Raw genomic sequence first — 27,241 nt, 5'->3', positions numbered from 1 at the left:
TGGCTCCTTAAGAGCCCCTCAAGTAGTCATGCCTTGAGGTGGGTGAAGCTGGAGCACAGTGAGAGTTTCCTGTTCTCCTTAGGGACCTGCAGGCAGCCGAGGTTGACTCTGCCACATGTCTATCTAGTGTCTCTGGGGTGCTTTCTGCTCCCCCTCAGAGTGGATGATCTGGTTGCTGTGCAGGGCACCCATGACCTGTTTAACAGCTGGAAAGAAAGTTACTTTTTCTGAAAATAAGTCCTGAGAAAAGACAGAACATGGATACCGTCTTTCTCCTCCCAGGAGGAAATAATTTTGAGAGAGCCTGAGCTCCCAGAGGTAAAGGGAGGGTATGAGTTACCTTAGTGCCTACAGATGTTTGATCAGGTCTGCAGCTTCTCTTGCTTTATAGTGAAGTCTTTGCACAAAAAGATGTCCAACCAGTTATAAACACCAATAAGAATTTAGCTTATCTTTATAGTTACTAACATGATAGCACATTAAAATACCTCTACTTTTTAACCAAACTGAATTAATCAAAATTATCTTTTTCTTTGATGCACATGAATCTTGTTCATTCTGCAAAATGCTCAAAGGGTTAAATTAAAGATGAAACAGAACAGAGAAAGATGCAGGAGAATTCTCCCCTCCTTCAAATCATATTTAAATTATAAAAAGCCTTTCTACAGGGTTAAAGTCAAAGTGTAGATTTCCTGTTATATTTAATAATGTAACTTCATACATAATGATAAAACTTTATTCTTGAAATTCATTTTCTGGAATTACCATAATTAATTATGTGAGAAAATAATGGAAACAATTTATTTTCTGTTTGTTTGAATCTTGTTTAAGCTGACTATTTTTTATGCACAAACATTTTTCTATCAGTATTTTTCAAAGGACTTTAAAGATCTTTCAAGTTAATTCCATTGGTTCATTATTTTTCTCCACATTGCTATTTCCAATTCCTACCATTTCAATTAGATTTTATTTTAAGCTATGTTCCATTTTTATGTCAGCAGACTGTGCCTGAAACTGCCAAAAAACCTGTATGTCATTGAGGACAGTCATGATTTTATATCTATAGAATGTCAACAAATTTATTAGATGAAATTCAATAAGATGGCTCCAAATATATATATATTTTGCAGCTACTGAAAGTCTGAGTGCATCATTGTTGTTTTGCTCATTTTTGTCAAACAGTACAAGAAAAAGCATGAAGGAAATGAAAAATGTCATATAAGTATTGTTATTCAAGTTTTTTGAGCTTCGCTTAATATCCCTACAGATGTGCACAATTTGTGCAGGTGAGGAATATGCATAACTCAATGTTATGGAGCATTAAAGTAAAATGAGTTCAGGGAACTCTTGTGTAGAACTTCCTATTTTACCACTCCTTACTTTCAGATAGAATAAAAAATTTCAATGAAATATTTGAATGCTCTAAATGTCCGTCTGTCTTTGCTCTGCGCTCAGGAACAGAGCTCCCATTTGGAAGAGAGGATGGCGAGGGGAAAGGAGTAGCAGATGTCTTCAAGTTAGGCACTGCCTGATCAGCTGTAAGACAATTACATCCATTTATGCATGCAAATTCAGAATTCCCTCATCTAAAAATGAAAATCACTCTTTGCAGGGAAAATAAGACTTCCAGAGACAGCTTTTCTTCATAAACAGCAGCTTATCCACTCATTTTTCTAGAAGATAGGAAGCCACACTTAAGTAGGAATCCTTGTGTTCTCTGTGTGTTTATCATACCTCTTAGATACATTTAGAAACCACAAACTTGTTGATACACTTGTTTTGGGAGCGTAAAACTTCACATAAAATTTTGAATCTAACCTAGCCCATATGGGACAGTATTAGTTTTTTTAGTCTCAACCTTATTGAGTACTGTTGTTTCAATATTCCTACATTGAAAATTGCAGGTCTACAACATGCTGTAGTTTTGAAAAATTGTCTACCTATGTTAACCATTATCCACATAACCCTATTGAGCAAAGCTGCATTAGGCTGTGTGGATTGTAGAGGTCAGCCCTGGTAATTGAATAACTGGTGTTCCAGGTGGAGCCTGATGTGGGATGAAATGTTGTGGTGTCTGTCTGACCTCTTCCTACATCTGTCTCACTTTCATGAGCAAAACAATTTCACACAACTCTTTTTATCTGTTAGAAAAGTTAAACAGTTGGTGCCAGCCTACATAATGGCTGGCTGTTATAATGCCTGCTTTTTTTTTATTAACAAAAGAGCCCTGAATATTATTAAAAAGTTAACATTATTTCATTAGCTGTTGCTGGTCTATGAGTAAGCCTACTGAAAAGAATATCATGTTCTCTGCTGGAAATCTCCATGAATGTTTCTAAAACATGACTTCCTACAAGCACGGAGGATCACATAACAAGGCAATTAACAGGCATGGAATGTGTATTCCCGGGCTGTTTCTTTTCCCTTGTTAGCTCAGAGTTGTATTTATTGTTACACCTTTCATAAATGTGTAACGCACATGTAATGCAATAAGAATCAAGCACTCCAAAAGACAGAAACGGGTGTTAAATTTGTCAGCCCTTTTGAGTCCCTCAATTTTAACAAAGAGGCTTTTATATATTGGATTATTACCGCCATTACAGAAACAAAATTCAGAATTTATTCCAAAATCAGAATTTCATTATAGGAGCCCCAGAAATTCAAGCCTATTCAAAAAAGCAGGAAATGTGACACGTTGTATTACCACCCACCACATGGTGGTGATAACTATTGGCTGATTGTGCCTCCTGAGCAACCTGCCATGTGGGACAGAGCCTGAAATTCTTTTCCAAGTTTTCAAAATGTACAATGTGAAGGGTTTCTGACATATCACAAGATTTAAGGAATAATGTGGCTACTGAGGGCTGCAGCTGTATGGATCAAGGTGGTGGCAGGTACTGGCCTGCCAGGATGCCTGAAAGTAGATGTAAGTGGTGTGATGGGTTGGAACCACATTTCGTTCCTTTAATGTGCTCCATTACTGCTTTATGCTGCTATAAGGCTATACAGAAATAGCAATAGGCTCTAATGGACAGATTTTGTCTGCTGATATTTTGAAGTGGTATAAATGGGTAGAGAACTTATGATGAGTTATGACGTGAAAAAAATAATCTTGTATTGGGCTCACAGAAGAAGTATGAGAAAGAAAGGTCCATAAATCCCTGCTGTTGTGAGCATTCATCAGTCTGGATATCTGATGCATATAAGCAAATATCTCAATTTTCCCATGAACTTTAGTTATGCTTTCAAGAATAATAACTTATTCCTGAATTTTATCCTCTTACCCCAGAAAAACCTTCTGGTATCTGTCGGTACAGGCACTGGTGCCAGCTTCAAATACACCCCAACTCTGCCACATCCTATAATGAAAAATAGAGTGCCCTTATTAAAAGCAAATAAAAATGACACAGTGAAGATGAATCATCAGATTGTTTTTTAAATTCTATACTTTGCAGTAAAACTCCAGCAGCTGAGGTTTGCGATTTTCAAGTTCCTATGCTAATTTTAGTCCACTGCTATTCACCTCCATGTGGACTAGTATTTGCCTGTGAACTTTCGGCCTACAGATCCATAGAATATGTTGTAAGAACTGCTAAATCAATAGACATCTTTCTAAATCAGTAGAAATCAACTGCTTAGCATCCCTACAGCATCCTACCCAGAGCAACCCACTCATTGCACATCAATGGGGGGTCAAGCAGACATGAAGAAGGAGTTTAGTGATGCTGAACATTTGACAGCTATTCCTGGTTCTTCCTGACCAGAGTTCAAGGATCCTAGAAAACATATCTGTGGTAATAATGATCCAGCAGGAACAATTTGACAGAACTAGATCTAGAACATTTTTTTTACATGGACATAAACTAACTGGAAAAATGCATTATGAAGGACATTATTTGTTCGTATGCCTCCATGTATATTGTCTTGCTGCTATTGCTGCTGTGAAGGGCAGGCTTACTCCTAAATTGTTGACACTGTGACTGAGGTTAGGCTTTTAAAATACACATTTATACACAGATACATATATGTGCACATGTGTGGACGTGTGGTGTGCACACACACATAGAACTAGGCTTTAATCTTCACTGTATCTGAACTACCTGTGTAGGAACTCTTAGTTATTTTAGTTGTAAAACTTGTGAATATTTATTATCCATCAATGCACTAAGCATTTTTACATAGTAATGGCAGCATTAATGAAATATTAGGAGCATTTGATGGACTTGCTGGGACCAAAAGCTGTGGTGTTGGGTGCTGGACTTACCTGGGCCTTGAAGCTGACCACTACTGCAAGGACTGGGAGCAGAGCCATGTCTTCCTGGGGTAGATTAATAACCTATATTTTTTCCTACAGTAGGCTGCAAAACACATGAATTTGAACCCAAGAGACAGCTGTGCTCCACACAGAGGTTAAGGGTCAAGGTGGGGCTATAATTTAGCTGTGGAATTTATCACGTCGTGGTGCTGCTTGTATAAACAAAGCTTTTAAATTTAAGTTTTAGGGTAAAAAAGGAAAAGAAATAACAGCATTTCCCTAGTAAGTGAAGCCAGCTTAGAGACTCTTGAAACATGTTTTGGGAAACAATTGACAGAAAGGTATTTTGTGGGCATGCTCCTCCTCCATTTCATAAGAGACTTGTATTGAGCTACTAGAACTATCTACACTTCATAATCATTAGGCCAGCTCCCAGCAGTTTCTTACACAGCTCTCATATAGGTACAAAAGTGAAAGGGAATAAAAAGCCCAAAATACATTTTGTGTGTGTGTTGAAGACACAGGCTTTGAAAAATATAAAAAGTGTAACTTGTCATCAGATGTAAGTGGGCTTGGCTGCCTGTGGCTCCACTGCAGCTACACTAGATGACACAACCTAAAGACCCCTGTATAAATATTTTTTTCTCTCCTAGTTTTGAAAGCAAAACCACTGATAAACTCTTTCTTTTAAAACAAAGAATGCATCTAAAAATGTGTCCTCTATATTCATCAGACATACTGTTGAATGTGATAGACCTATCATTTGTACGCTACATATATTGTTGCTTTAATGCATTCCCTCACTACTTTGATAAAAGCCTTAAGATGTTGCCACTAGTCCTTTGATGTTTCCGTCTGATGTTACAGTACCTTTTTTTATTTCTCTTCCAAAAAATCTGTTTTGCATAAACATGAGCAGAGAAGACATTTCTAGTTAAGGATAGAAACATCATGTTCTATCAATAAAAGGACAAAACGACAAGCTATATCTAGAGTTTTATATGATCTTTTTAAGCCCTTGTAGATGAAAATATTGTAAATATTTTAGAGAAAATATGATAATGTTTCATTAGTTAAAAATATCTTGGCTGCCATGAATTTTCTTGTGACATAACAATTAATTTTCTAATAAACCAGAAGAATAAATCTTACAATGGCAAGAAAGTATTTGCCTATCTATTCTTGTCTATAAACTACCAATTTCTTAACAGGGATTTATGGGTTATTATGCAAGAGAAAGACTGAATTTTTATATTTAGTCTCAAAGCGTCACATTGTATTTTGAAAAATAAAGTTGCTTGATCTGTTTTTTGTTTTTGTTTTTTACTGCAAATAAGCAAGGTATTATTATTATTAGTGGTGATGGTGGTGGTAGTAGTAATAGCTGTAGAAGAATAAGGAATGTTTCAGCTCAAGATCCCAGTGAAGAGGTGGTGACATTGTCCCAAGGGGACTGGAATAATTGTTGCCCTCAGAATTTTCTGAGATGAAAAAGATATACTAATAGTGATAAATAGATACAGTAATTCAAATTTATCAAGGAAAAGAGATTCAAAGTTTTGCTGAAGGCCATATAGAGAAAATGTAGCAAGGGCAGGGAATACACAGCACTCTTGAGTGCCAATCCACTGTAATTTAATTTATTGGCAAGGACTGAGGCAAGAGCGATTTTCCTGTGAATGGCATGACTGTTTTGCTGCATTCAAGAAGAACCTAGTGTAGTGAAGCCACATCATGGTCTGGTGATTAAAAAATGTTAACTTAAGCCAAGAAATGCCAGTTGTCTTACTTCTTTTAAGACATACATATTCTTTGGCTATTTAAAGTTGCAGGATCAATTCTCAGCAATGTAAATAGGGATAGAATATTACTTCTTTTTCACAAAACTGAAGCATGGTACACTTCTTAAAGACTTTTTTCATAGCTCACTAATGCAGGATGCTCTGGAAAATTACCGATTAAACCTCCAGTCCTACAAGCAATTGTCTATATGACTATTTTCCCTGAATTCAGTGAAACCCCTTCACAGGACACAATAGAAACTCTAAGCAGTTGTAGGATCAGGGCCTAGAAAGGTATTTGCAAGCATAAGGATATCTTGTACCTATAAGCAATGATAAAACTGAAACCAACACTTTCACCATCCCACCTCCAAAAAGATGGATGGAAATAAAGTAAGCTGCTACTTAACAGGGAAAATTGGGAATTGGAAGTAGGTAAAAAACCCCTCTTATTTATCTGTGGAATCAAGAACTATGCAATTATAAAAAGTTGTAGAGGAACAGAAAAATGGAAGGAATAATTAAGAATTAATATTTATTAAATACACTTATTTCTTACCCTTCTACAAATCACTTTCTGCTTTTGTGTCCACCTTCTCTGCTCTCTGTGTTGCTAAAGCTATTGAGTTCAGACACGGGAGAAAGGAGACATAGGCTGAGGAGTTCAACATCTGTTGATCACTAGTAGAGAGCCCCTAGATTCCTCCCATTTTTCATCCGCAATACTCTATATACCCTATTTCAATACTGATTGATTTTACTGTTCAGCTATAACACAGAACATGTAATTTGAGCCAGCGATCAGGCTGTAAAAAATCTCTACATGGGATGCATTATATGTAGACTTTATTTCCTGTGCCTGTGCAGGACACTTAGCTGCAATTCTCTTCTTACCAACATTTCTCTTTTGCTTACCCTCCACACATTATCTTCAGAGACAGTGTCCATGTCTGAAGCCTACAGTAAAATGACTTGGAATTTTACTGTACAGCAGCCATGTGCACCATGAATCATTTTAACTTGTCTTGCTGCTGTGCAGACTTTTTTTTCTCTGTCTGTCACATCTCTATCTGTCACATCCCAGAGTGCCTTATATCAGACCTCTCAAATGGCAGACTTTAAAAGTAGATTTAGGAAATTAATATCCATTTTTACCTCTCTTCTAACACATACTTCTCTGTACTGTAGTCTAAATCCTAGGACTACTGGACACGCCATACACTGAAATTGAGATCTGTAAACAGGAATTGAGATTAAAAATGTTAACTGGAATGTTCTGTGGCTCTTAATGAGTCCTCAGTCAAAAAACAAAATTACCAGGTTGCTAACTGCTCAGTATTTGAAGTATAGTTAGTAAAAAAATAGATGCTTCCCAGGATTTCTCTTCCATGAGACATTATTCCCCTCCAATCCACAGTAGTTTTTACACTGTGGACACACACTTTTCAGACTTTGACATAAAATTTGTGTCAAATAAGTTTCTGTGTGCGTCCTCTTAACAGTGAAGCCATGCTGCTGGTACTGTCTTGTTTGTGATATAGATAGGCTGAAATTTTCTTTAATGAAGCAATAAAATCTTAAAATTATTTGCTTGCCCATCCTCTGTCTGGCCAAAATTTACCACCTTGAAGAAAACCTTAGCAACAAAACAAGCACATTGTTTGGATCCATAAGATGATCAAAACCCCTACTGGGAGTATGACTGTTTCTTGTTTTCCTGGTAGTCTTTTATATGATTCCCAGCTCATGCTGGCAAAGAACTTTCTGGCTGATATACTCCTGTGGTGTTTGGAGCTTCGTGTCTAACATCAGGGCCCTTTGTTCTGTACAAATACACAGAAGTCTTCTCTTCTCCAGTTTTTCTTTTATTCTGTTAAGGCTGTTTAGTTTTCATTATGATGACAGACTAATCTTTCTTTTCCTTTACAGTTGCTGTGGTTTAACCCCAGCAGGCAACTAAATACCACGTAGCTGCTTGCTCACTTCCCCTTCCCCTGCCACCCAGTGATGGGGGAAAATCAGAAAGGAAAGAAAAGAAAAGAAAATACAACTCGTGGGTTGACATAAAGAAAGTTTAATAAATAAAGCAAATAAAAGATAATAAAATCAACAAGAACAACAGCAATACTAATACTACTTTTGATAATTGTAATAGAAAGGAGAGGGAGAGAGGGAGATAAAACCCAAGACAAGTGATGCACAATGCAGTTGCTCACCACTTGCTGAAAGATGCTGTCTCTGAGCCACAGCTGGTTCTCCGCTGCAGGTAAATCTCCCAAGTTTATATACTAGGCACGGTGTTTTGTGGTGTGGAATATTCTTTTGGCCATTTCATGTCAGCTGGCCATACTCCCTCCCAGCTTTTTGTGCAGCTCCTCACTGGCAGAGCATGAGACACTGAAAAGTCCCTGGCTTAGAGTAGCTACTACTTAGCAACAACGAAAACATCTGTGTATTATCAATATTATCCTCAGACTTAATCCAAAATGCAGCTCTGTACCAGCTACTGAGAAGATATTTGTCTCAGCTGTAGCCAGGACATTAGTTTTATTCCGCTTATTTCTTTCCGGGGCTTTATTTTTGCTCTCAAGTATTATGGTTAGGAATAGAGGGAGACCCAAAATACCTTCTAAGTAGAAAGTGATCTTAATGTTTTTTCTATTGCTTTGTATTCTGATTTTTTATGAAGGCCTATTTTTTTTTTCTCCTTACATTATCAGCTTAATCTAGATGGTCTAAATTTTCCATTTTTAATTGGTCATAGTGTTTTCCCATTTCATAATTGTATTAAATCCAGTTCTTGTTTTGTGGTACTCATCCTGAGTTGGCATATCCTCCTCTTTCAGCTACTCTGAATATTGCCTCAAAGCTTTCCAGTAAATAGGAGGATAATGCCATTTGCAAATCTCAGGTGACTTGAGTATTCTTTGTTGATACTACAATGCTTAGTTCTTTATTCAAGGTTTACAGTGATCTTACAGGGGAAAAGGGGTTTGCTGACATAACTGAAAGGGACCTTTTCATTTACCTTGTAAAATGTAAGTTTCCACTGAACTGCGCTATAAATGCTTTTGAAAAGAGAAAATCAACAATAATTTAAATAGTATTTTGGAAGTGAATACGAAACTTTAGTAGTCTACATGAAAATAATTGAAAATGTAGGTTAAATTAGCTGGGCTGGAGACTCATGTATTAATGTGACAAGCTAAATTCTTCTGCTGGAAATCCAGCAGTGAGGAAGGACAGCAGCAATTTTACACTTCAAGTAGTGGGATTTTGTAATCTTTGGAGAAGGATACTCCTGCCTAATAAAGAGACCATCCTGACTAATTGTGGGCTGTGCACTCATGCATGTGTGGTCAAAGAAGGAATAGAAAGGAAAAAAATCTCAGACATCAGCACAGCTATAGTCTGAAGCCATGTCTACCTATGCTGTACTTTGTGTTAGTTTTCTGTAAGAAAGCCTTCCTCACTCTGACAAGCACTTATCTATCTGCTAATTCAGTAGGATGGTCCTGAGGGCCGCTAATGTAAGGATAAAATCTGAACTTGAGTGAGAAAAATAAAAGTATTATCAGAATTTAACTCTCTTAGGTATATGCTCTGCATCCAGTTAACGAAAATGTGATGAGCCTGAGTAAATCTCTGTGAATTCTGTTGTTAAACTGCTTTGAGATAGTGCTAAAAAACCTGTGATTGTGAACTGGTTGAGAATAACTCTAGTGTTTGTAGTGTTTGATGTTGAAGATAATTATCTCATTCCAGATTACAACAATAACAAATGACTCTGATAGGAAGAGCTCTGGGTCACAAAGCATTTAGGATTTGTGGGCTTTTGAATGGCAACGGCGATGACAGAATGACAAAAAAGATTGAAGGAAACTGCTAACACAGCCATACTGCTATGCTATTGATTTCTTCTAGCACATATTCTTCAGCTAATAATGCATTTAAGACACAGATAGGAAGATTCTTTCCTTTAAAGTTCTGTATCGTTCCTTCCTCTTTAACTGAAATTCCAGCCAGAGTTAAGGAAATGCCCTTATGAACCATTTCTCCTTTCTTCCCCTCAAACTGACTGGATACGCATAGACATCCATTATTCATGGCCAGATTTGTACTAGTCTTTTCTTGTTTGCTGCTCTGTGTTTGGGTACCCAGGCTCTGGGGCAATGCTGTTGTGTGGAGGTGATAAAACTGATAGAAGTCCAGGCACTCAGGTAGGTGATGATGCTGGCCAATCTATATTTCTGTACTTTTAGCTTCCTGATAAAAATCAGGCTAATTGAGTCATACTTTATTTTGTGTGTGTGATGGAATCACAGTTTTATCTGCCAGCTTCTTAAGCCAGACAACAGAGACTAACACTTGCCTTCTCTCTGTAACAGGGCCTACTGATTATGCTGCAAAATGCTAATTACCTCACTTGATAATTAAATAAATTTGTTAATACTAATAAACTCAGTTACTAAATCTAGGCATTAACATTCACAGCACACCATTTTGGTGCTGTGCAAACACTGTGGCGTTTGCCTGCTGAAGGTTCTGCGGCAAAATGCTAAGGGCTCTTTATAATAGCTACCATTATTAAATATTCTTTCTTTCAACTAAAAATATTTCACACAGGTACACAGATATCACAATAATTTTTCTAGGCAACTCTAACAACTTTTTAAGTTGTACATTCCTTTCCACATTAGGATTGTTTAATTTGAAAGACTTGTTCTGTACAATACAGCTTATAAATAATGCTCTTAATAATGGCTTACCAGTAGTAAGCTTTAATTCTATATTCACACAGAACTCTCATTTAAACTAAGTGGGAGTTTCTCTTGATTAATCCCAGTAAAATCAATCATCTTTTGTTAATTAATGTTTTTATTTAGTGGCTATTAGTTGGAAAACGTTAAGTAGTTTGAGCTTAGCCTAATAATTTTCCTCCAACTCCTATTCTACAGTGTTGACTGAGTGCAAAAAGGTTTGTTGTACCTAACTTGAGATGGAAATACTGTGGACTATAACTCTGACACTGAAGCACGTGATTTTTTCTACTAGGCTGACTTTTGATTCTATTTATGGTGTTTTTGCAGCAGTTCTGATTCTAAGTTTTTTTTAAAGGCTGATTTCAGAATGTAAAGGCTGAATTTTGATCTGTCGCGTATTAGAAATGTCATTAAAATTTTATCTTCTTTTTTTTTTTCTTACTAATTGAGTTAGTGCTGAATGGAACATATTGTGAACTAAGATTAGTTTAAGTACACATCAAAAGGCAAGACTGCTTTCTCAGTTCAGTACTGAAAGTACCAATTATGCTATTTTTGTGAGCTTTTCTGTCAACTGCAGAGTACAGTAAAACTTAAGTGTTTGGAGCTTTGCATGCTGTAAGTGCTCCCCAAATAAATTTTTTGCTTGCCTTGTCTTGAGCAGATGCTCATCAGTGTTAGTCTGAAATGCATGCTTTCTGACCCAAACATAAAAAATCATACTTCAGCAAATATTCCTCAAAATCAATGACGACTTTTTAAGTGAACATTTATATTCATTATAACTTCTGGTAATATTAAGTGTTTTTCATTTACAGCTAGGCTCTTTATTTAACTCTGATTTTTAGGAATAGTGACAAACACAAATTGTTTGAAGTTATTAAAGTATTTCAAAGGGCACATGCTTAATGCATTGTAAATCCACTGCTACTACTCTCAGTCCATAAGTGGAAGTGTATGTGCCAAAAGAGGACACTGATTTCTGGCTGACATTCAGGTAATGAAGGTAATTTTTGCTAACCCTGTGAACAGCGTGTCAGCAGCATCCTTGGGGCATGAACACCCTCAGACTCATTGCCACTTACAGCCAGAAAACATATTTGGACACAAAGTAGGCCAGGTAGATTTTTAAAAAAATTATTTTACCAGCTGATAAGAATTCTTTTTTTTTTTTTTACTTTTTTGTCATATAGCTATCCTTGAAGTGCCATCCTGTTTTTTTACAGAAACATCACCTACTGCTGTCAGCTAACCCAATCTACTCGCTTTGTATGAAAGCACACTCTGTGGCCAGATCCTAAGCTGGCTTAAAATGATGTTGCTGCCTTGACTTCACAAAAATCGTGTTGTGAAGCTGAACCTAAGATGCCTACTTTGAAAGCTTCCCCCCTTGCCCTCTTTATCATTCTGAGGCTGAGGAAATAGAAATAGAAGGCACATTTCTCAGACTGAAGCTAGTTTTGTCTGTACCTTTACAGAAGCTATAACCCTTCACAGGCTTAAAATATCTTGTCCAACAGATCAGCCTCCCTGATGCGACTGTCTCACCAAACCACCTTGTGGCACTGGCTTTATTTCCTCTGCTCTTGCAGTGCATGGCCCGGGGGGTGCATATTTCTTTACAGTTTGTTGTCAAAATGAGGGAGGACTGAAACACACAAAAAACAGGGTAGTAATAAGCAGTGCTGTCATCTGGTGGCAAAATTGTTACCACTTTTAACAAACTGACCGTGCTTTTCAACCAATCGCTTCTTTTCTTATTGTGAGGATGTTGATGTAGTCCCCTTGGCATACCTTCATGAATCTCTCATATTAGAACAAGGCAAACCCAGCAATTTTATCCAAAATGACTAAACTTTTTAAACTTTATTTTGTGGAAGAATAGTGCACCAGAGGTAAGTTCACTTGTTCAGGCTTTGAAATTTTCTTCAGCTCGCACTGCCAAACCAATGAAGTCCAAAGGAATGAGGAAGTAAGGACAAAAAACCACTCCTCCTCCAGACACATACTCAAATGTGAAAGTACTGTTTTCTGCTCCTGGAGTTTTACCACCAGTACTTTTCTACCACATTCTAGTTGATGTCCAGATCTTTACATACCAGGAAAATACACCTTTTAGACCTAGCTTCAAGGACTCTTTTGCTGGATGTAACCGAACAAGACAGATATTACTGCCATCACTTAATCTCAAAAGATACAGTCTGCTCAGCTGGGGAGCCAGAAAAAGTGTACAGCAAAAAATGACAAAATTGTTACTTCATGATCTCTCCTTGTACATTTTAAGGCTGACTCCTTTCTGAGTTCTCTTAACATTTAAAGTGAAACAAAATTGAAAAAAGTAACAGCTGCCACGTAAAAAAAAATAGAAATCAAAGAACAAACCAAAGTATTTTGAAATTATTTTTACACATAAATGTAGTACACATACCAACTGCATTTCTCCAATGTCAGACCTATATTACAAACTTTACAGATGGTTAACAAAATAGACTTTATGGCTGTTCATAATACAATCACCAATCATCTTTTTTCTTCCCTGAGTGCTTTCATTGGAAGCTAAATAGCTAAAAATGCTGAAATTAAAATACAAGCTTTTGTATCTGCAAGAATTTTCCTTATTGTCTATTAGCCTGTGCTATACAAGTCCTATATTTTGGAGTAGATTTTTTTAGATGTACAACATTTACCAGAAAATCTTGAACTGTTGAATAAAATACATCATTCTGGTTACAGATTTTCCATGCTGCTGTGACTGTAATATAACAGCTATTTCTATGGGTCTCTGCTAGCCATTGGAGTTGACAAATACAGAACTTTTAATGTTGCTATTTTGTTTCTCCTGCTAGGACTGACCAATCCACACTGATGGAAATTCACTGACACTAACATTTTTAATTCAAAAGGAGATGATTGTGCTTTCTATACTCAAAACTGATTTTCCTTGAATCTGGTTGTGGTATGCTCTTCTCCATTTAATAGCAGCTTAGTAACTGACCTAATTTGAATAACTTCTGGAGGCAGAGACAAGTAGTTAAATAAAGGTATCAGGACCTAGCTCTTTAAATGTAGCTCGCCATACAAAAAGTTTCTTCACATTCTTGAAATGCTATAGTCATATTCACTGTCCTGTAATAACACCAACAATAAAGAGGGACTGGAACAGTAAAGATTTATTATATTCACAGATTTCATGAATCAGTGAGAGCACGGACAGGGTCACGGTGCAGAGTCAAAGCAAGGATATTAGCTGGGGTTTCTTAATTTGATTGTGAGCCATTGTTATGCTTGTGTGGCCTATTACCTGTAGTGGTTGGTTTCATTCACAGTTCAGATTTTCAGCTTAAAGTCCAAGTTAAATCAAAGGGATGGTTTTGTAAAAATACTTCCTGTAGTTTGCTTTGCTTAACTTTATAAAATGTTTTTATAGTGCAATGTTAAAAACTTGATTCTTTTCTACCAGTGAAGACCACAAAGTCATGGAGACTCATTGTTATTTTAAAACATGACAAGCTGGCCTTAAGACCTTAGGGATCCTTTCTTCAGAAGTCAAGCTGGTGATGGATAAGGAGCCATCAGAGCTGTGTGTATCTTAACTGCAGGAGTTCAATTAAGAAGCCAAGAGTGTCTCAGGTACACGGGTGCAAATGGAAGTGCTCTCTTTGATAATGTCTCTGTAGTTGCTCAGTGCAGGTAGCTGGCTTCCCCCAACTCATTTCTGATTGCACAAGGAGGTTAGCAGAGGAATACCTGAAAGGACTGAGCTCCATCGATGTTCAGTGAGTGGAATGCCACAATGGGGAAATGTTATCAAAATCCCAGTGCCTGCATGGGGATTTGTCAGGAAATGGTTAGCTGTAAGATCTAGTTTCTATTAGCCACAGCCCTGAGAGCTCTGCTGCTTTTCTCCTCCTGAGAGAAACACTGTTCTGCTGCCTATGCTGTGCAAAAAAAGTTTTCTTACCCAACACTCATTTCTGAGAACTCTGTTTTGCAGTTGTTTTGCTCCACATTCCTCTTGCTTTTCGTAATACTTGGAAGTGTGATGGAGAATTTCCAATTACTCCCACCCTACCCCACCTTTATCAGCTATTTTTATTGAGATACTAAAAGACACAAGAAGCGGTCATTGTTCAAGATATGGTCTTTGTCAATGAACTTTTAAATGCTTCTTCTTCAGTCCCTTCACCCTTGAAAGAATATTCACAAGTTCCTGATGAATATGATGTCAAAGGTTAAATAAATGAAAAATGGTGCATTAGAGTCACATGAAAATTTTTTCTTAAATTGAAAGCTACTGTAAGGCATCAACAAAACACAGCTCTAAGTTTCCAGACTACATGTTTTTTGTATTCTTTCTTCATGCATATTAATGGGAAGGTCTCATCTAGTCAGATCAAAGTTCCTATAGAAAAAATATTCACATTTAAAAATTAATTACTGTGTTTAGCTTAAGTAATTAATTGGCATAATCACACATGCTTTTATAAACTAAACATTAAAGTGAACAGCTACAGTATTCGGTGATAGTCTTTGGGATATAACAGAAGTGTATAATTCCTAAGTTAAATTGAATTTTCATTTTATTATTAAATAATTTTACTAATATTTTTCCCTCAAAAAGTTTAATAAAGAGATCAGGAGAAACAAACAACTGATATTCATTTGTAATAGATGTTAAAAAGGATTATTTCATAACTAAAAATGCTTTTTTTTCCTAACCTTTAAAATACATTTGGAAGTCCTAAGATATGGAGCAAAAATAGTCTGTGTTGTGACTGTGTTTCTTATCTTAAAATGGAATTAAAATTTCTGGGTACTTACAGAACATTTTAATAATTAAGAGTGGATAATTAAATGCTTATTTTCTAGTACAGTGGCTGAAAAGAACATGAAGTCCCATCACTCATTTGCAGAGAGGTGTTGTGTTCAGGATAGATGATGAATGATGCAATCCTATCAGAGTGAAAAATTTTTCTTCAGAAGCTATTAAAAATACTGAAACAAATTAATATCCAGTATAAATGGCAAACTTCAGTGAAGCCTGCTGAGTTCTGTCCAGTATACTATGATCATCTTTAAGCATATTATTTTGTAGCAGATGTTTAAGCATTTTTTAAATTCAGAGTTAATTTATATCAAAAGTTGCCATTAAAATAGCCAGCTCTCAAGTCCAAAACCCCATAAAATCTAAACACAGCAAGAGTTATTAGACTCCTCATTCTAATTCCTCTAAAATCATGGACTTTTATATTGCATTCAGTTATTACCTTAGTACTCAGCTTTGAGTTCAAGAATATGTTTGATAAAAGTATACCCTGGATTTGGATATTCTATCTCTCCCAGAAAGTCATCAATGGTTTGTTTGAAGAAAACAGTAGTTAGAGCACTTCCTTTGAGTACTTCACTGCTTATGCACACAATTTCTGCTATGTCTCACTTCAATTTGTGGCTAGTGGCTCTTAACAAGCTTTTTGTGCTAACTTCCACATTCAGAATGTCCCATGAATTTCGCATTTTTTTCACAAAATGACAACAAGAACATAACCGAGCTTCTTTAAGCTTTCATTGAAATATCTCTTTCTCAGTCTTCAATTACTTTCATAGTTCTTTTCTACATACTTTGTACTTTTCAACAGTGTTTCAAAAATATTTAGGGTAGAAATATTTTTAGGCTTCCATTATTTATCTCTCCTGAGCCATAAAAAAAAAGCAGAGTAAAGCCAGGCTCCTATTCAGTACCTTCTTTATGCCATTTTTCCTTTCTTCCTACAGCATCAGTGGGACACTCCTGCTGAGCTGCTGGCTTGTTATGACCCCAAGTTCTTTACAGACTCATTGCTTGAGGTGTTTACTTCATTGTTGCATCCTGTATTTCTTCCTCTAGCATATGCAGATTTGTATCACTTCGACTGCGAACACTTGTCTAAAACTATTTATGCTTTTTAGTTTATTTTTCATTATTCCCAAATCACTGATGGTAAAATTCAGTAATGCAAGACTGAGCAGCCCCTCTTTCTGGTGCCAAGCCTTTGCTGATAACTCTCTTATGCGTGCTCGTCAGCCAACACTTAATCCAGTTAAAACACGCTTTATTGATACTGTGCAGTGCTATATTTTTAATTAGAATATTGAGTGATACTAAGTCAAAAGGCACACAAAAGTTGAAGTGTATTATACCTACATCGTTACCTTTGGCAATCTAACTTAAAATCTCATCAAAGAGCAGAAGTAGATTTGTTTGACAAGGCTTATTTTGCACAGAACTATGTTGACTAGCATTAATTATATTCCTATATTTTAATAATTTATTAATTGAATCTCTTTTCAGTGTTCCTATTATTTCTCTCGGGAATGATGTTGGGCTAAGCAGCCTGGGAATACAGATGTCATCTGCTTGCTCTTAGTGGAATATCAAGGAAGATGTAGCACTGCTGCTTAATGGAATCAGGGGCATTGTTCATTCCTTATTTAGGTCCCCTAAATAGGTGTTTTTTCTTAATTTTGACATGCTATATATTCTTTTACTAGCAGAAGAAAAATTCCATCAGCAAATTGTGAAGTAAAACAGTTTATGTAAATAAACTACTGAAAGTTTAGCTATGCCATTGTGCAATGTATTAGAAATGAAAGCAAACAGTGTGAATATGGGAAAAGGTGTTACACAACTGTACTGCAGTGTTACAACATGATGATGTGTGCTCAAATTAGAAAGAGCAATTGAAGAAGTCTGAATATGCATCTGTAATTCTGAAAGGGTATTATGTTCTTGTTCCCAAAAGTGGCTTGTCAGTGAGATATAAAATAGAAATAGGTATAGTCAGTTTCCTGTGCACTGGGATCTTTTTCTAGATTACAAAATCCATCTCAAAGTTTTCATTTCTGTTTTGGCTTTGTGGAACTGGTGGAGTTATAATATTTGCATTTGTGTTGGATGCTTTTGACTCCCTTCATGCTTGAAGTTTCTGGTTCTGAGTAGACTTTAAATTCACCATGTTTAGGAAAGCCAGATATTAAACAAAAGCAGTGCCTAGAAGGGAGTGGATAATCTATTAACTGCTAGATTTTATGCTGTCCTACACACCTCAAATAATCTTAGATAATTAGCATTCAAAGTACATGGCTACAGCTGCTGCAAGGCAATGTCTGGGAGGAGAACCAGCACTTCATCTGCACAAATTCATCACCTTGTTACACTTTGCTGATGGCACTTGGCAGGAAGGGCCAGGTAAGCCACTACACCATGGGCTAGAGCAGATGTACCAGTAGAACAACACTAACACCTGGGCTGTGTCTGAGGTTTGTCTGAGTCAGGGTCTGGATCATTAGGTGGTCACTGAGTGCCTATTTTTTGCTAGCTATTAATAGAAACCAGGTATACCAACAAGCAAGGCCATCCATCTCACAAAACAATAGGATGGCAGAAAGGCATTCAATAGAAAATGGTCTGCTGAGAGCTCGAAGGTCTGCTTTGCCAAATCACACTGCTTAATTTTTGTCAGAGATGTGAATCCAGGTTCCACAGATGTGCCAGGTTATTGGATGCACTATCCTGAAAGCATTTCAGGGTCTTCCTTCATGCTTTTTCTGCTTTAAACAAAGGACTAAATATTCATTGAACCACAGAGACAAAAAAAAGAGAAGGTAACCCTATATTCAGACTGTTGTGGCAGTAAAAAGTACATCAGCATCAACATCTGAATCTTAAAATTCCATATAAACTCTGGGAAAATATTTTCACAGATTATGGGAATTCCTCAAGAGAGTCTAAATTGAAAAAATGGTCTCCTGGCACTGCTGGAGGATATCATATTAGGATTATTGGGAAAAAATTAAAAATTTTTCTACTCTGGAAAATATTTTTTTTTCATTTTTTTCCTTTTTTTTTTTTAGAAGGATTGTGTTTTGTGGATCTAAAACATGCCCATGATTAAAGTCTCTAAGCAGCCAAGTATATGTTGATCTTGGTTATTTTACTTGTGAGATTACTTTATGTGGAACTGATCCTTCAGTCTTTTATTTTTTTGCATTTATTTCACTGAACTTCTAATCTGACACCATTCTTTTTTCACCAGACTTGATAATGGTTATTTATATTTTCTATATGTAGACTATCAATTCAAATTTCCCATTCTCTTTTTAGATTTCTTTCGCTTCTTCAGGTTCTCAGGGCCTTGTCCAGAAAAGAGTTGAAAATCTCCAAGGATGGAAATTCCACAGCCTCTCAGGGCAAGTGGGTGTGCCAGTGCTTAACTGCTCCTTGTGCATCATTAAAAGGAAACTCAAAATCAGGTCAAAGTTTAACATTTGCAATTTTTGCAATACTTACTTAAAAGAGTTAAAGTCATCTGCAATATTCAGAAAATCTAAGTTGAAACTTACCTTCATACCACTGATAAAAGATAGAAGTCATGCAACATCCCAATGGAGGATAAATCAGTCATACTTGGAATGAGACACTGGACTATCTGGTTTTATAAAATTATGAGGATTTGAGTTTTTACTCCTAGTTCACACATATTATATGCACAGTTCTAAAAATGGTTTGGAGGGCTTGACTTGAAATCTCAATATTCCTTTCTCATAGTATGAAATCCCCTCCCCCCAGTCCACTTTTATTGTACATTAACAATATGATTATAAAAATAGGTTTCCCATTCTGCTTTGTCTTTACATTGTGGTTTGAGTTTAAAAAGTGTTTTACTTTAGCAGTGAGTATTAAGACTTATTTAGAATATGTAAAGATGAAAAACAGGGCATAGATCTATTTTTAACCTCAAAGATTCTGCTTTGTAATGCCTGTAACTGGCACAGTAAAGGGGTGGAGGGGTTTGCAAAACCACAGCAACATAGATCCTGCCAGCAAAGCTTTAATTCTTTTCCTGCCTGTGTAAGTTCAGGACAGGATATAATCACTGAAAGATTATCACACTAAATAAGCACTTCTGAAAAACTGTTTTTTACCTAATCAGCAGTTAGCTGAATGTCTTACACAGATCTCCCCTTTGCCCAGTGGGATGGCCCTGTGGTGGTTCACTAAGAAAACAGGATGTACAGAGATTTTGGTCTGCCACTAGCAATCTGGGGCCCAGAGGAAAAAAAAAGACAAACAAGTCATTGACCTTTCAGCGGTTTTCTTGTAGCAGATCTCTAAAAATTCCTTATTAAAAACACATTTAAAACAAGGTCCAAGGATCTTGGACACTGCAATTTTCTTGTGTTTCCCATTTAATTTGAAGGTATACAATATTCTTGATTTTATGCTTCAGGTAGGCCTGTAGAAATTCTAAGGCAGAAATTCATTGCTCGTGACAAGGAGTTCATCAGCTTCATTAAAGATAAAAAATTAGTAGGGGTGAAATGCAGTAAATGCAATTGTGGCCTGTGTGTTGATCCAGCTCCCATTTATGCCACATAAAGAATTTGTGTTTTCAAAGTTGTTGATTGCAGAGTTCAGCACTGCTGGAAAGATCTTCATCAGTTTAGGTACTGCAAGGCTCTGGGCAGTGTCACTCTGTGTGGATTCTGTCAGTGAGTGTAGAGTCCAGCACAACCATGAATTGTCCACGGGAGCTTCTGAAAGAGCAGCAGACACTGAAGGTACACAGAGAATCCTTGCTCCAGCCATCCAATGGGACATATTTGTTTTCCCCTAATATATTTGATTTTACCCAAAAATGACTGGCATGTGATAGATTTCTTTGGATTATCATTTAAGAAAATGCTTGAGTATCTAATTTTCAATATGAGCTTAAGTATGAAGGACTAAATAGATGCATAAGTATCTGAATTATTTATGGTTTTACATGTATCCTTACACATCATAAATCAGAGCTTAAACTAACTGCACTATGCAGTTTCTAAAATTATCACAAAAATCCAAGTTAAGACAAATAATGATGTAAGCAAATCCCAAATATACATGAAATTTTTGCAGCCTTATATATTGTACATACCTTCCTGACATAAATCAGGGGAAAATCCAGTGTATTTAAGATTTTATACCAATATTTTAATGGAATATTATTTAATAACTTTAGGGTTTACATCAAAATAATTAATCTCATATTCATTACTGCATGGCTTAGTCTTTTTTATATGAATTTAGTTTAAAGAAATTAGTTTAAATAAACAATTAAAATTATACTATAATGATTAAAATAAAGTAGGTACTGCAATATGTACGAAAACATGACTTCTTCAGATGAAAATTTCTTTTATGGCCATCTATCTCTGCTTATGTATTTTAGGAGAATCAAAAAGGAGTTTGCTTTAATGACTCAATATTTTTCAGTAAAAAGTCTTCAAAGTTTTCAAAGCAATTTTTGCTATTATTTAAGAAATATTAATCATGCTTACAGAGGCCACTTGAGAAAAATTTATGATAAGACATTTGTTACCAGTCATGCCATAGGAAGAGAAGAGAGCCACAGGGCTGAAATGACAGTAAGGTTTGTGTATGAAGTGCTCCTCTGGTAGTAAAATTGCAGGAATGTGACATTGATCTGAAATGGGACCTGTTTGAAGTGGCAACTATCAATCTCTATAATCAAAGGATGACTCAAATTCTTACTCAATCAACCATTTTGGCATGACAACTCAGTTTATGAAGCTCAATCCACTAAAAAATGATCCGTCCTCAAGAGGTACTCCAAGAAGTCTGCACAGCTTGTGGATAGTGAGCAGTAATTCAGAACTACAGCTTGGACTCTACTGCCAAAGTACAGCAAAGCCTCATTTTAGTGACTGTACTTATTACCAGGTGGGACAATGGTGGATTGAGGTGTAAATGAATATCTACTGCTGTTATTATTTAAAATTGGTTGGGTGATATTTCTCTGTGCATTTATTTATTCTTTCATGTACAAAAGACTCAATATTAATTTTAGAGTTCATATATGCATGTGGATTTGATTGCAGTGATCGCAAGACTTTTAATTGAGAAAAAGGTGTAGCATATTTTTGGTCTTTTCTCAGGAACAGGTTATCTTTTCAAGTTCTGTTTTTCTTTATAATTATTCAGTGTTTGTTCACCTGTGTAAGGGTAAGATGGTAAAGAAATAAAAAATGTGCAAGTGTGTAAAATTGAAAAAAATTAATAATTCTATCCAAGTGCTATTAAAGCTGAATCTATTTATTTGAAATATTTTTAAGTGAGCATATGTATAAATCCTGATACTAACAACTTGAAACTTCAGCAATTATTTCTATTCCTTCCCAGGTACAAACACACTTGGAAAATCAGTCTAGATACCACATACAGCAGAGCCAGAGGCACCAGGTGAAGCAGTACCTGACCCTCGACACCAAGCTGTCCGGCCAGGCGCTGGCGCTGTCGCAGTCGCACGCGGTGCAGCCGGTGGGGGTGGCCTCCATCCTGCGGGGCGGCCCCATGGCCCCCGCCAGCCCCGGGGACAGCCCGGTCACCAAGCTGCTGGCCCTCGGGGGCCAACACGAGAATGCGGTAGGATCCTGGGAGCTGGGCAAAGAAAGGGGAACTGGGCTCTGTCTACTTCTACAAAATTGTTACATCACTCTCCTTGCACTACAAGTGGCCAAGACATGACTTTCTTAGCTTTCAAGGGGTTGTGGCACTTGCTTTCTGTCTCCTTTTGAATTATGTGGGTTGTTCCCTTGTGTGCCTGTGAATAGCTTACTGCTGGATCAAGCTTTTAGACTGCTGCCCGATAAAATGTACTGTTGCATCTTTTTACATATACATCATATGTTGCTGTACATTTTCTGAACATGCACTCTGCAAAGAAAAACATCCTTTTTTCAGATGGGAGTTGTTTCTGTCTGAAGGTATTAACCTAGCTGCATAAAAATTGTTAAATACCGATTAACTTCAATACATAACTGAAAAAATCACTCATTCATTTTTCAGTTAGCTGCTATATTTTTATGTGGGTTATCCTGAGTAAATTGGCAAAGATATGCTAACTTTAGTGCCACCATTGATTTTAATAGAGTTTTAGCTATAATACAATATCAGATTCTTATCCAGTGTGAGATGTAAGTCATTATGGCTTTTAATACTTCAATAGATTTCAAAAGAGACTGTTTATTAGGTAAGAGGGGAATTCCTACAGAAATGAGAGATGGAGATGCTGTATCATGTCTTGGACTTTAATAGAACAGAAGAATCTTACAAATACACCATGACTCATTTGAGCATTTGGATGTAACGTAGCTAAGCATGAGGGAGCCCATAAAGCTTCCTGGGGAGTTCATCTGGGGCCTCTCCATTCCTTCTGCATTGACAACTGACATTTTGAGTCAGGTTTATGGATTACTGGAGCTACTTTGAAATGCTATTTTAAATGGCCTTTGTGCACACCTATGTGACCACCTCCATGCTGGCAAAGTGCAGTGTGCTGAAACTGTTCTCAGGCATTTTGGGTCTGATCAGGGCACTGCCCTGTACCACTCTCCGTCCTGGTGAAGACTGAGAGGGTGATACCTGGCACTGGCAAGATTCTGGCAGCTTTGCAATGATTTGGACAATCTCATCTCAGACTCAGGGGGATGGATTGCTGCCACAGTGGGATTTCTAAATGTGAGTGTGCCCTGTGGTTAAGAGTAGGCTATAGATATATTAGTAAATAATATAGAGCCAACACCCAGGTTGGTGCAGTAAACTACACTCCTTCATACTGCTTAATTTCCAGCATTTCTTGGTATTGTTTTGGCCCTGATGGTGCTTTCCTGGATAAGTCTGGGCACAACTCCTGGCACAGTAGTTCTGTGTTCTCTGGTTTTAGAGAGGGAGAGGAATGCATGTATGAGTTGTGCTAGGCCATGTGGCCAAAAATCTGTGATGAAAAGTCCCATGTCTGTGCAATACTTTCATTGCACAGGACCATCTACAACTTCTTCAGCTCCCAAAATCTGCAGATAATAGAGTTAAAAGTGACATGCTTATCATGGGATCTCTCACAAAATAATATTGTGAATGGAACCACACCATAATTATAATTGAAAACTCATGTTGCACTTTGTCCAAATCTATATGTATCTACAGGCCTTCAAAATACTTATTGTTCAATCCCAAGTAATTATTGAACAATTCTATCTGCCTCAGTAGTTTTTGGCTCAGACCAGATCAAAAGAGAGACCAAAAGGCTGCCTGGAAAAGTATCCAGTGTACTGCTTAACAAAAAAACCTCTACCTACCCAAGAGGGCATCATGTAACACCAAACCTGGAGTGACTCATACAGTTGCAGAACCACAGGTTCCTTTCAGTCTTCCTGCACCAATGCAGCAATGCACTGTGATCAAGATGACATTTGATCAAGATGATAAGTCACAGTTACAGCTTAACAATGCACTCCTGTCATCTGATCATGGTGCTGCAACAAGGGGTTAAATACGGGTGTGGGCTGGTGTTTAAGAGAAAGATGTATCTTGCTAAACCACAACTGTTTTCACAAGAAGTAAAAAATGTGAATATTTTATAGAAGTGTTTGAATTATAAGATATAAATCCTGAAATTGTTTTATTGCTGTAATAGATATTCAAGATTAATGCTTTGTATTTTAAAAATAACTTTTTTCCATTATTATTTGTACTGATATGTCTTAAAATATCATTTTATCAGATGGAAGAAGTTATTGAAGACATAATCAATATGGAATCAAATTTTAATGATGAAGGGATAGGTTGTTCTGAAACTCCTTTACTAATGCAAAGAACTGTAAGTATTTTGTCGATTTTCATCTTGCTTTTTATACTAGAAAGCTTCTTCAAGTGATTCAAGCACATCACAGTTCAGAAACTAAGGAATAGTATCAGTGGACTGTTCTTCTTTCTCTTCAGCTGATTGCCTTTTTGTCAATAATTATCATAGAAAAGGGCACCAGTGTGGTGACACATAGGTGTTATAAGTGGTCTGAATAGCATTTGGTTTCTAGCCCAGCAAAATGCCTGGTGCATAATCCATTGGAGTTGCTGATGTCTGTGCAGTGCTAAAAATAATAAGGATAAAAAGTCTCTGGACCCTAGAAAGCCATTTAAAGCCTTGCTTAAAGATCCTTCTACCTCAACTAAAAAAAAAGTTTAAAAATCCCCATGTAATAGTTTCTATGGTACAGTGGTTTCTCCAGTGTCTTATCCAGAAGCAAGGCTCTAGTTCTGGATTTTCATACAGACAAGTTGCATTTAGTTCAATAATTTCAAGGACAAATAAGAGGAATGTTACATCTTCACAAGAATTAATTTTACAAACTTCAATTTTATGATGTCTCTTTGTGGGTAAATGTGAGTGGACTAACAAAGACTATTTATGTTTCCATATACGTTACATATTTGAAGAGGAAGGATGGAGCTCTTCTGGACATAAAACCACAAAGTGTGTTATTATTTATGAAAGTAGTACATATCAATACCTGTAATGCACTTTACAGAAGGATGTATGTTGTCCTCTCTACCATAGCTGATGTCCAGAACTGTTTGTCCTCAGGGCTTTAAACTGTGCCCCGGTAAAGGGGAGCTTCGCCCTGATGAAGGCAGGAGGATTGTCGCAGGCTTTGACAATCCGCCAAGGGCGCGTCAGGACTCAGTCAGGTGCTGGCTCTTTATCGCCCTCTGGGTGAACAGCTTTTTCCGACTTACAGAACTTCCCTGGCTCCAAAAATACCTCAGGAGACAAGACCTCTACTCTTCTGTGTTGCCCACTCTACAGTCCAGGATTAATGCCGATTAACATTTCCATGAACACCTGCTATTTGCATGCCAGCTACAGAACTATTGCAGCTGGACTGATTTACACATATGTCTGTACAGAACATAGCAAAGAAATGGTCCCTGGGGAGTGAATTAATATTTTGGCTCAAATTGATGTGATGAAGGGGAGGATAATTTCTGGTATGATAGCGTGGGATGGTGATGAGAGGCATGAATTCTGGGTTTTTGGTTGAAGTCATACTCCCTTCAAAACCTTTTAAAATTGGATGATGTTAATCTGTCCTAATTCCAGGTTCATTAGCCTTTATCTTCAGCCTTGAAGGACATTTGTCTCTAAAATTTATTGAATACCTTACTCTTGATGAGGAAGGAAATCTGCAATGTCTTTTAGACCTTGATGGTATTGTACTTGCAAAGATTTGGGACTCTTTAAGTGCCTCTGGGACAAGTATTTGGTATTTGGACTTCCATTTGTGCTGAGGAAATCAGCAGGCTGCTAGGTAAGCCAGGGAGTAGCACACATTTCCAAATTGCTCTGTTCAATACTGTGGCAAAATAAAGCCTGCCTTCAGCAAAGCAGGCAAACTGCATCAGAATGAGGAAATGGAGTGGTGTCTCTGCTTCTGCTGTCTTCTCTTTTACCATTGTGTAATTTAAAAATATACAAAAGAATTAGGCATATGGAGATGATCTCAGGCATTTAGCTCATGCCACTTGGTTTTAAGCCATCTTTCAGGCAACATCCTAAATCTGCCAGCAAAATTTTGGTCATAAGCTGGGCAATAGAGAAAGATAGAGACACACGTAGAAAATAATTTTTCTATATCCAGTTTTTCATTATCACATTAAACATAATGAAATTTCTTTATCTGAGCCAAACATGTGTGTATTACAAAAGCATTGCACTAGGAGGCATGATCAAGAATGAGAGAACATCTAATATCCCTGAGATGTGCTGGGTTTGTGCTGTACTTCAGCAAGGACCTGTAGTAGCTCCGACATCTGCACAGGGTGCCTGCTGTGGTGGCTGACACAAACATAGAGTGAGATTGCAGTGAGGCTGAGTTACCTCTGTATCTGGCTGATTTTGGCTTTCTCTTTAAAATTCTCCTGCATAATTCCTAAATATTTCCAGAATTTCTTTTTAGACTTTCCTTATTTGGGACTTGTCTTGGTTTTGCAAACTGTGCAGAGTAATCTCTGAAATTCTGAAATGGACTAACTTGGTTTTCAGAATGTGGTAAAAGGCTCAGGTATTTTTTCAGCAAAATATTTTCTTGAAAAAGATAAATTCACAATGCCATTTTTCTGTCTCAGTGTTCTCAATGGCTTACTCAGTGGCTGAGTAATCTTTCCACTTTTTACAGTGCAACCTGGTGTGTGTTGCAGTGAACTAATGTTTACTTTAGTTAAGTGCACCCATGTACCATTTTAATGGCACATTAAATGAAGACATTGAATTCTGTGAGATCACTCATGTGAATAATTGCTCAAAGGCTCATTGTCTGACCCTGAATTAATGAATTACAGTTATGCATTAGTAGAATCAGAGAAGTGAAAATAAGAACATTCCTCCATCTCTCATTAAAAAAATTACAGCTTCTGAGGAGTGGATTATCTGGCTTGTGTTTGGACCCAAATTTACAATTTCATGAAACTGTCTGGTTTTGGGTGGTCATTTAAGAATTGCTTAAACTAGGCAATATTCCACCTGTCTTTCCATTGCTCTTCAGAATACCCTAATGGCAGAAACCTACTT

At 36.9% G+C, this 27,241-nt stretch overlaps 1 protein-coding gene across 1 annotated transcript in view; it reads left to right on the top strand.

Annotated features, from left to right (window-relative positions):
• The window catches only part of TFEC (transcription factor EC), an 86,680-nt gene that overhangs the window by 31,601 nt on the left and 27,838 nt on the right, over positions 1-27,241 (top strand). Inside the window, exons 2-3 of the mRNA XM_014306978.2 lie at positions 22,018-22,260; positions 24,398-24,493. Coding sequence (XP_014162453.1) covers positions 22,018-22,260; positions 24,398-24,493 — 339 coding nt within the window. The remainder of the gene's footprint in view (positions 1-22,017; positions 22,261-24,397; positions 24,494-27,241) is intronic.

Source organism: Geospiza fortis, unplaced genomic scaffold, assembly GCF_000277835.1.
Source record: "Geospiza fortis unplaced genomic scaffold, GeoFor_1.0 scaffold195, whole genome shotgun sequence".
Lineage (NCBI taxonomy): Eukaryota > Metazoa > Chordata > Aves > Passeriformes > Thraupidae > Geospiza > Geospiza fortis.
The sequence above is the reverse complement of the archived record's forward strand: the minus strand, read 5'-3'. Positions and strand labels throughout refer to the sequence as shown.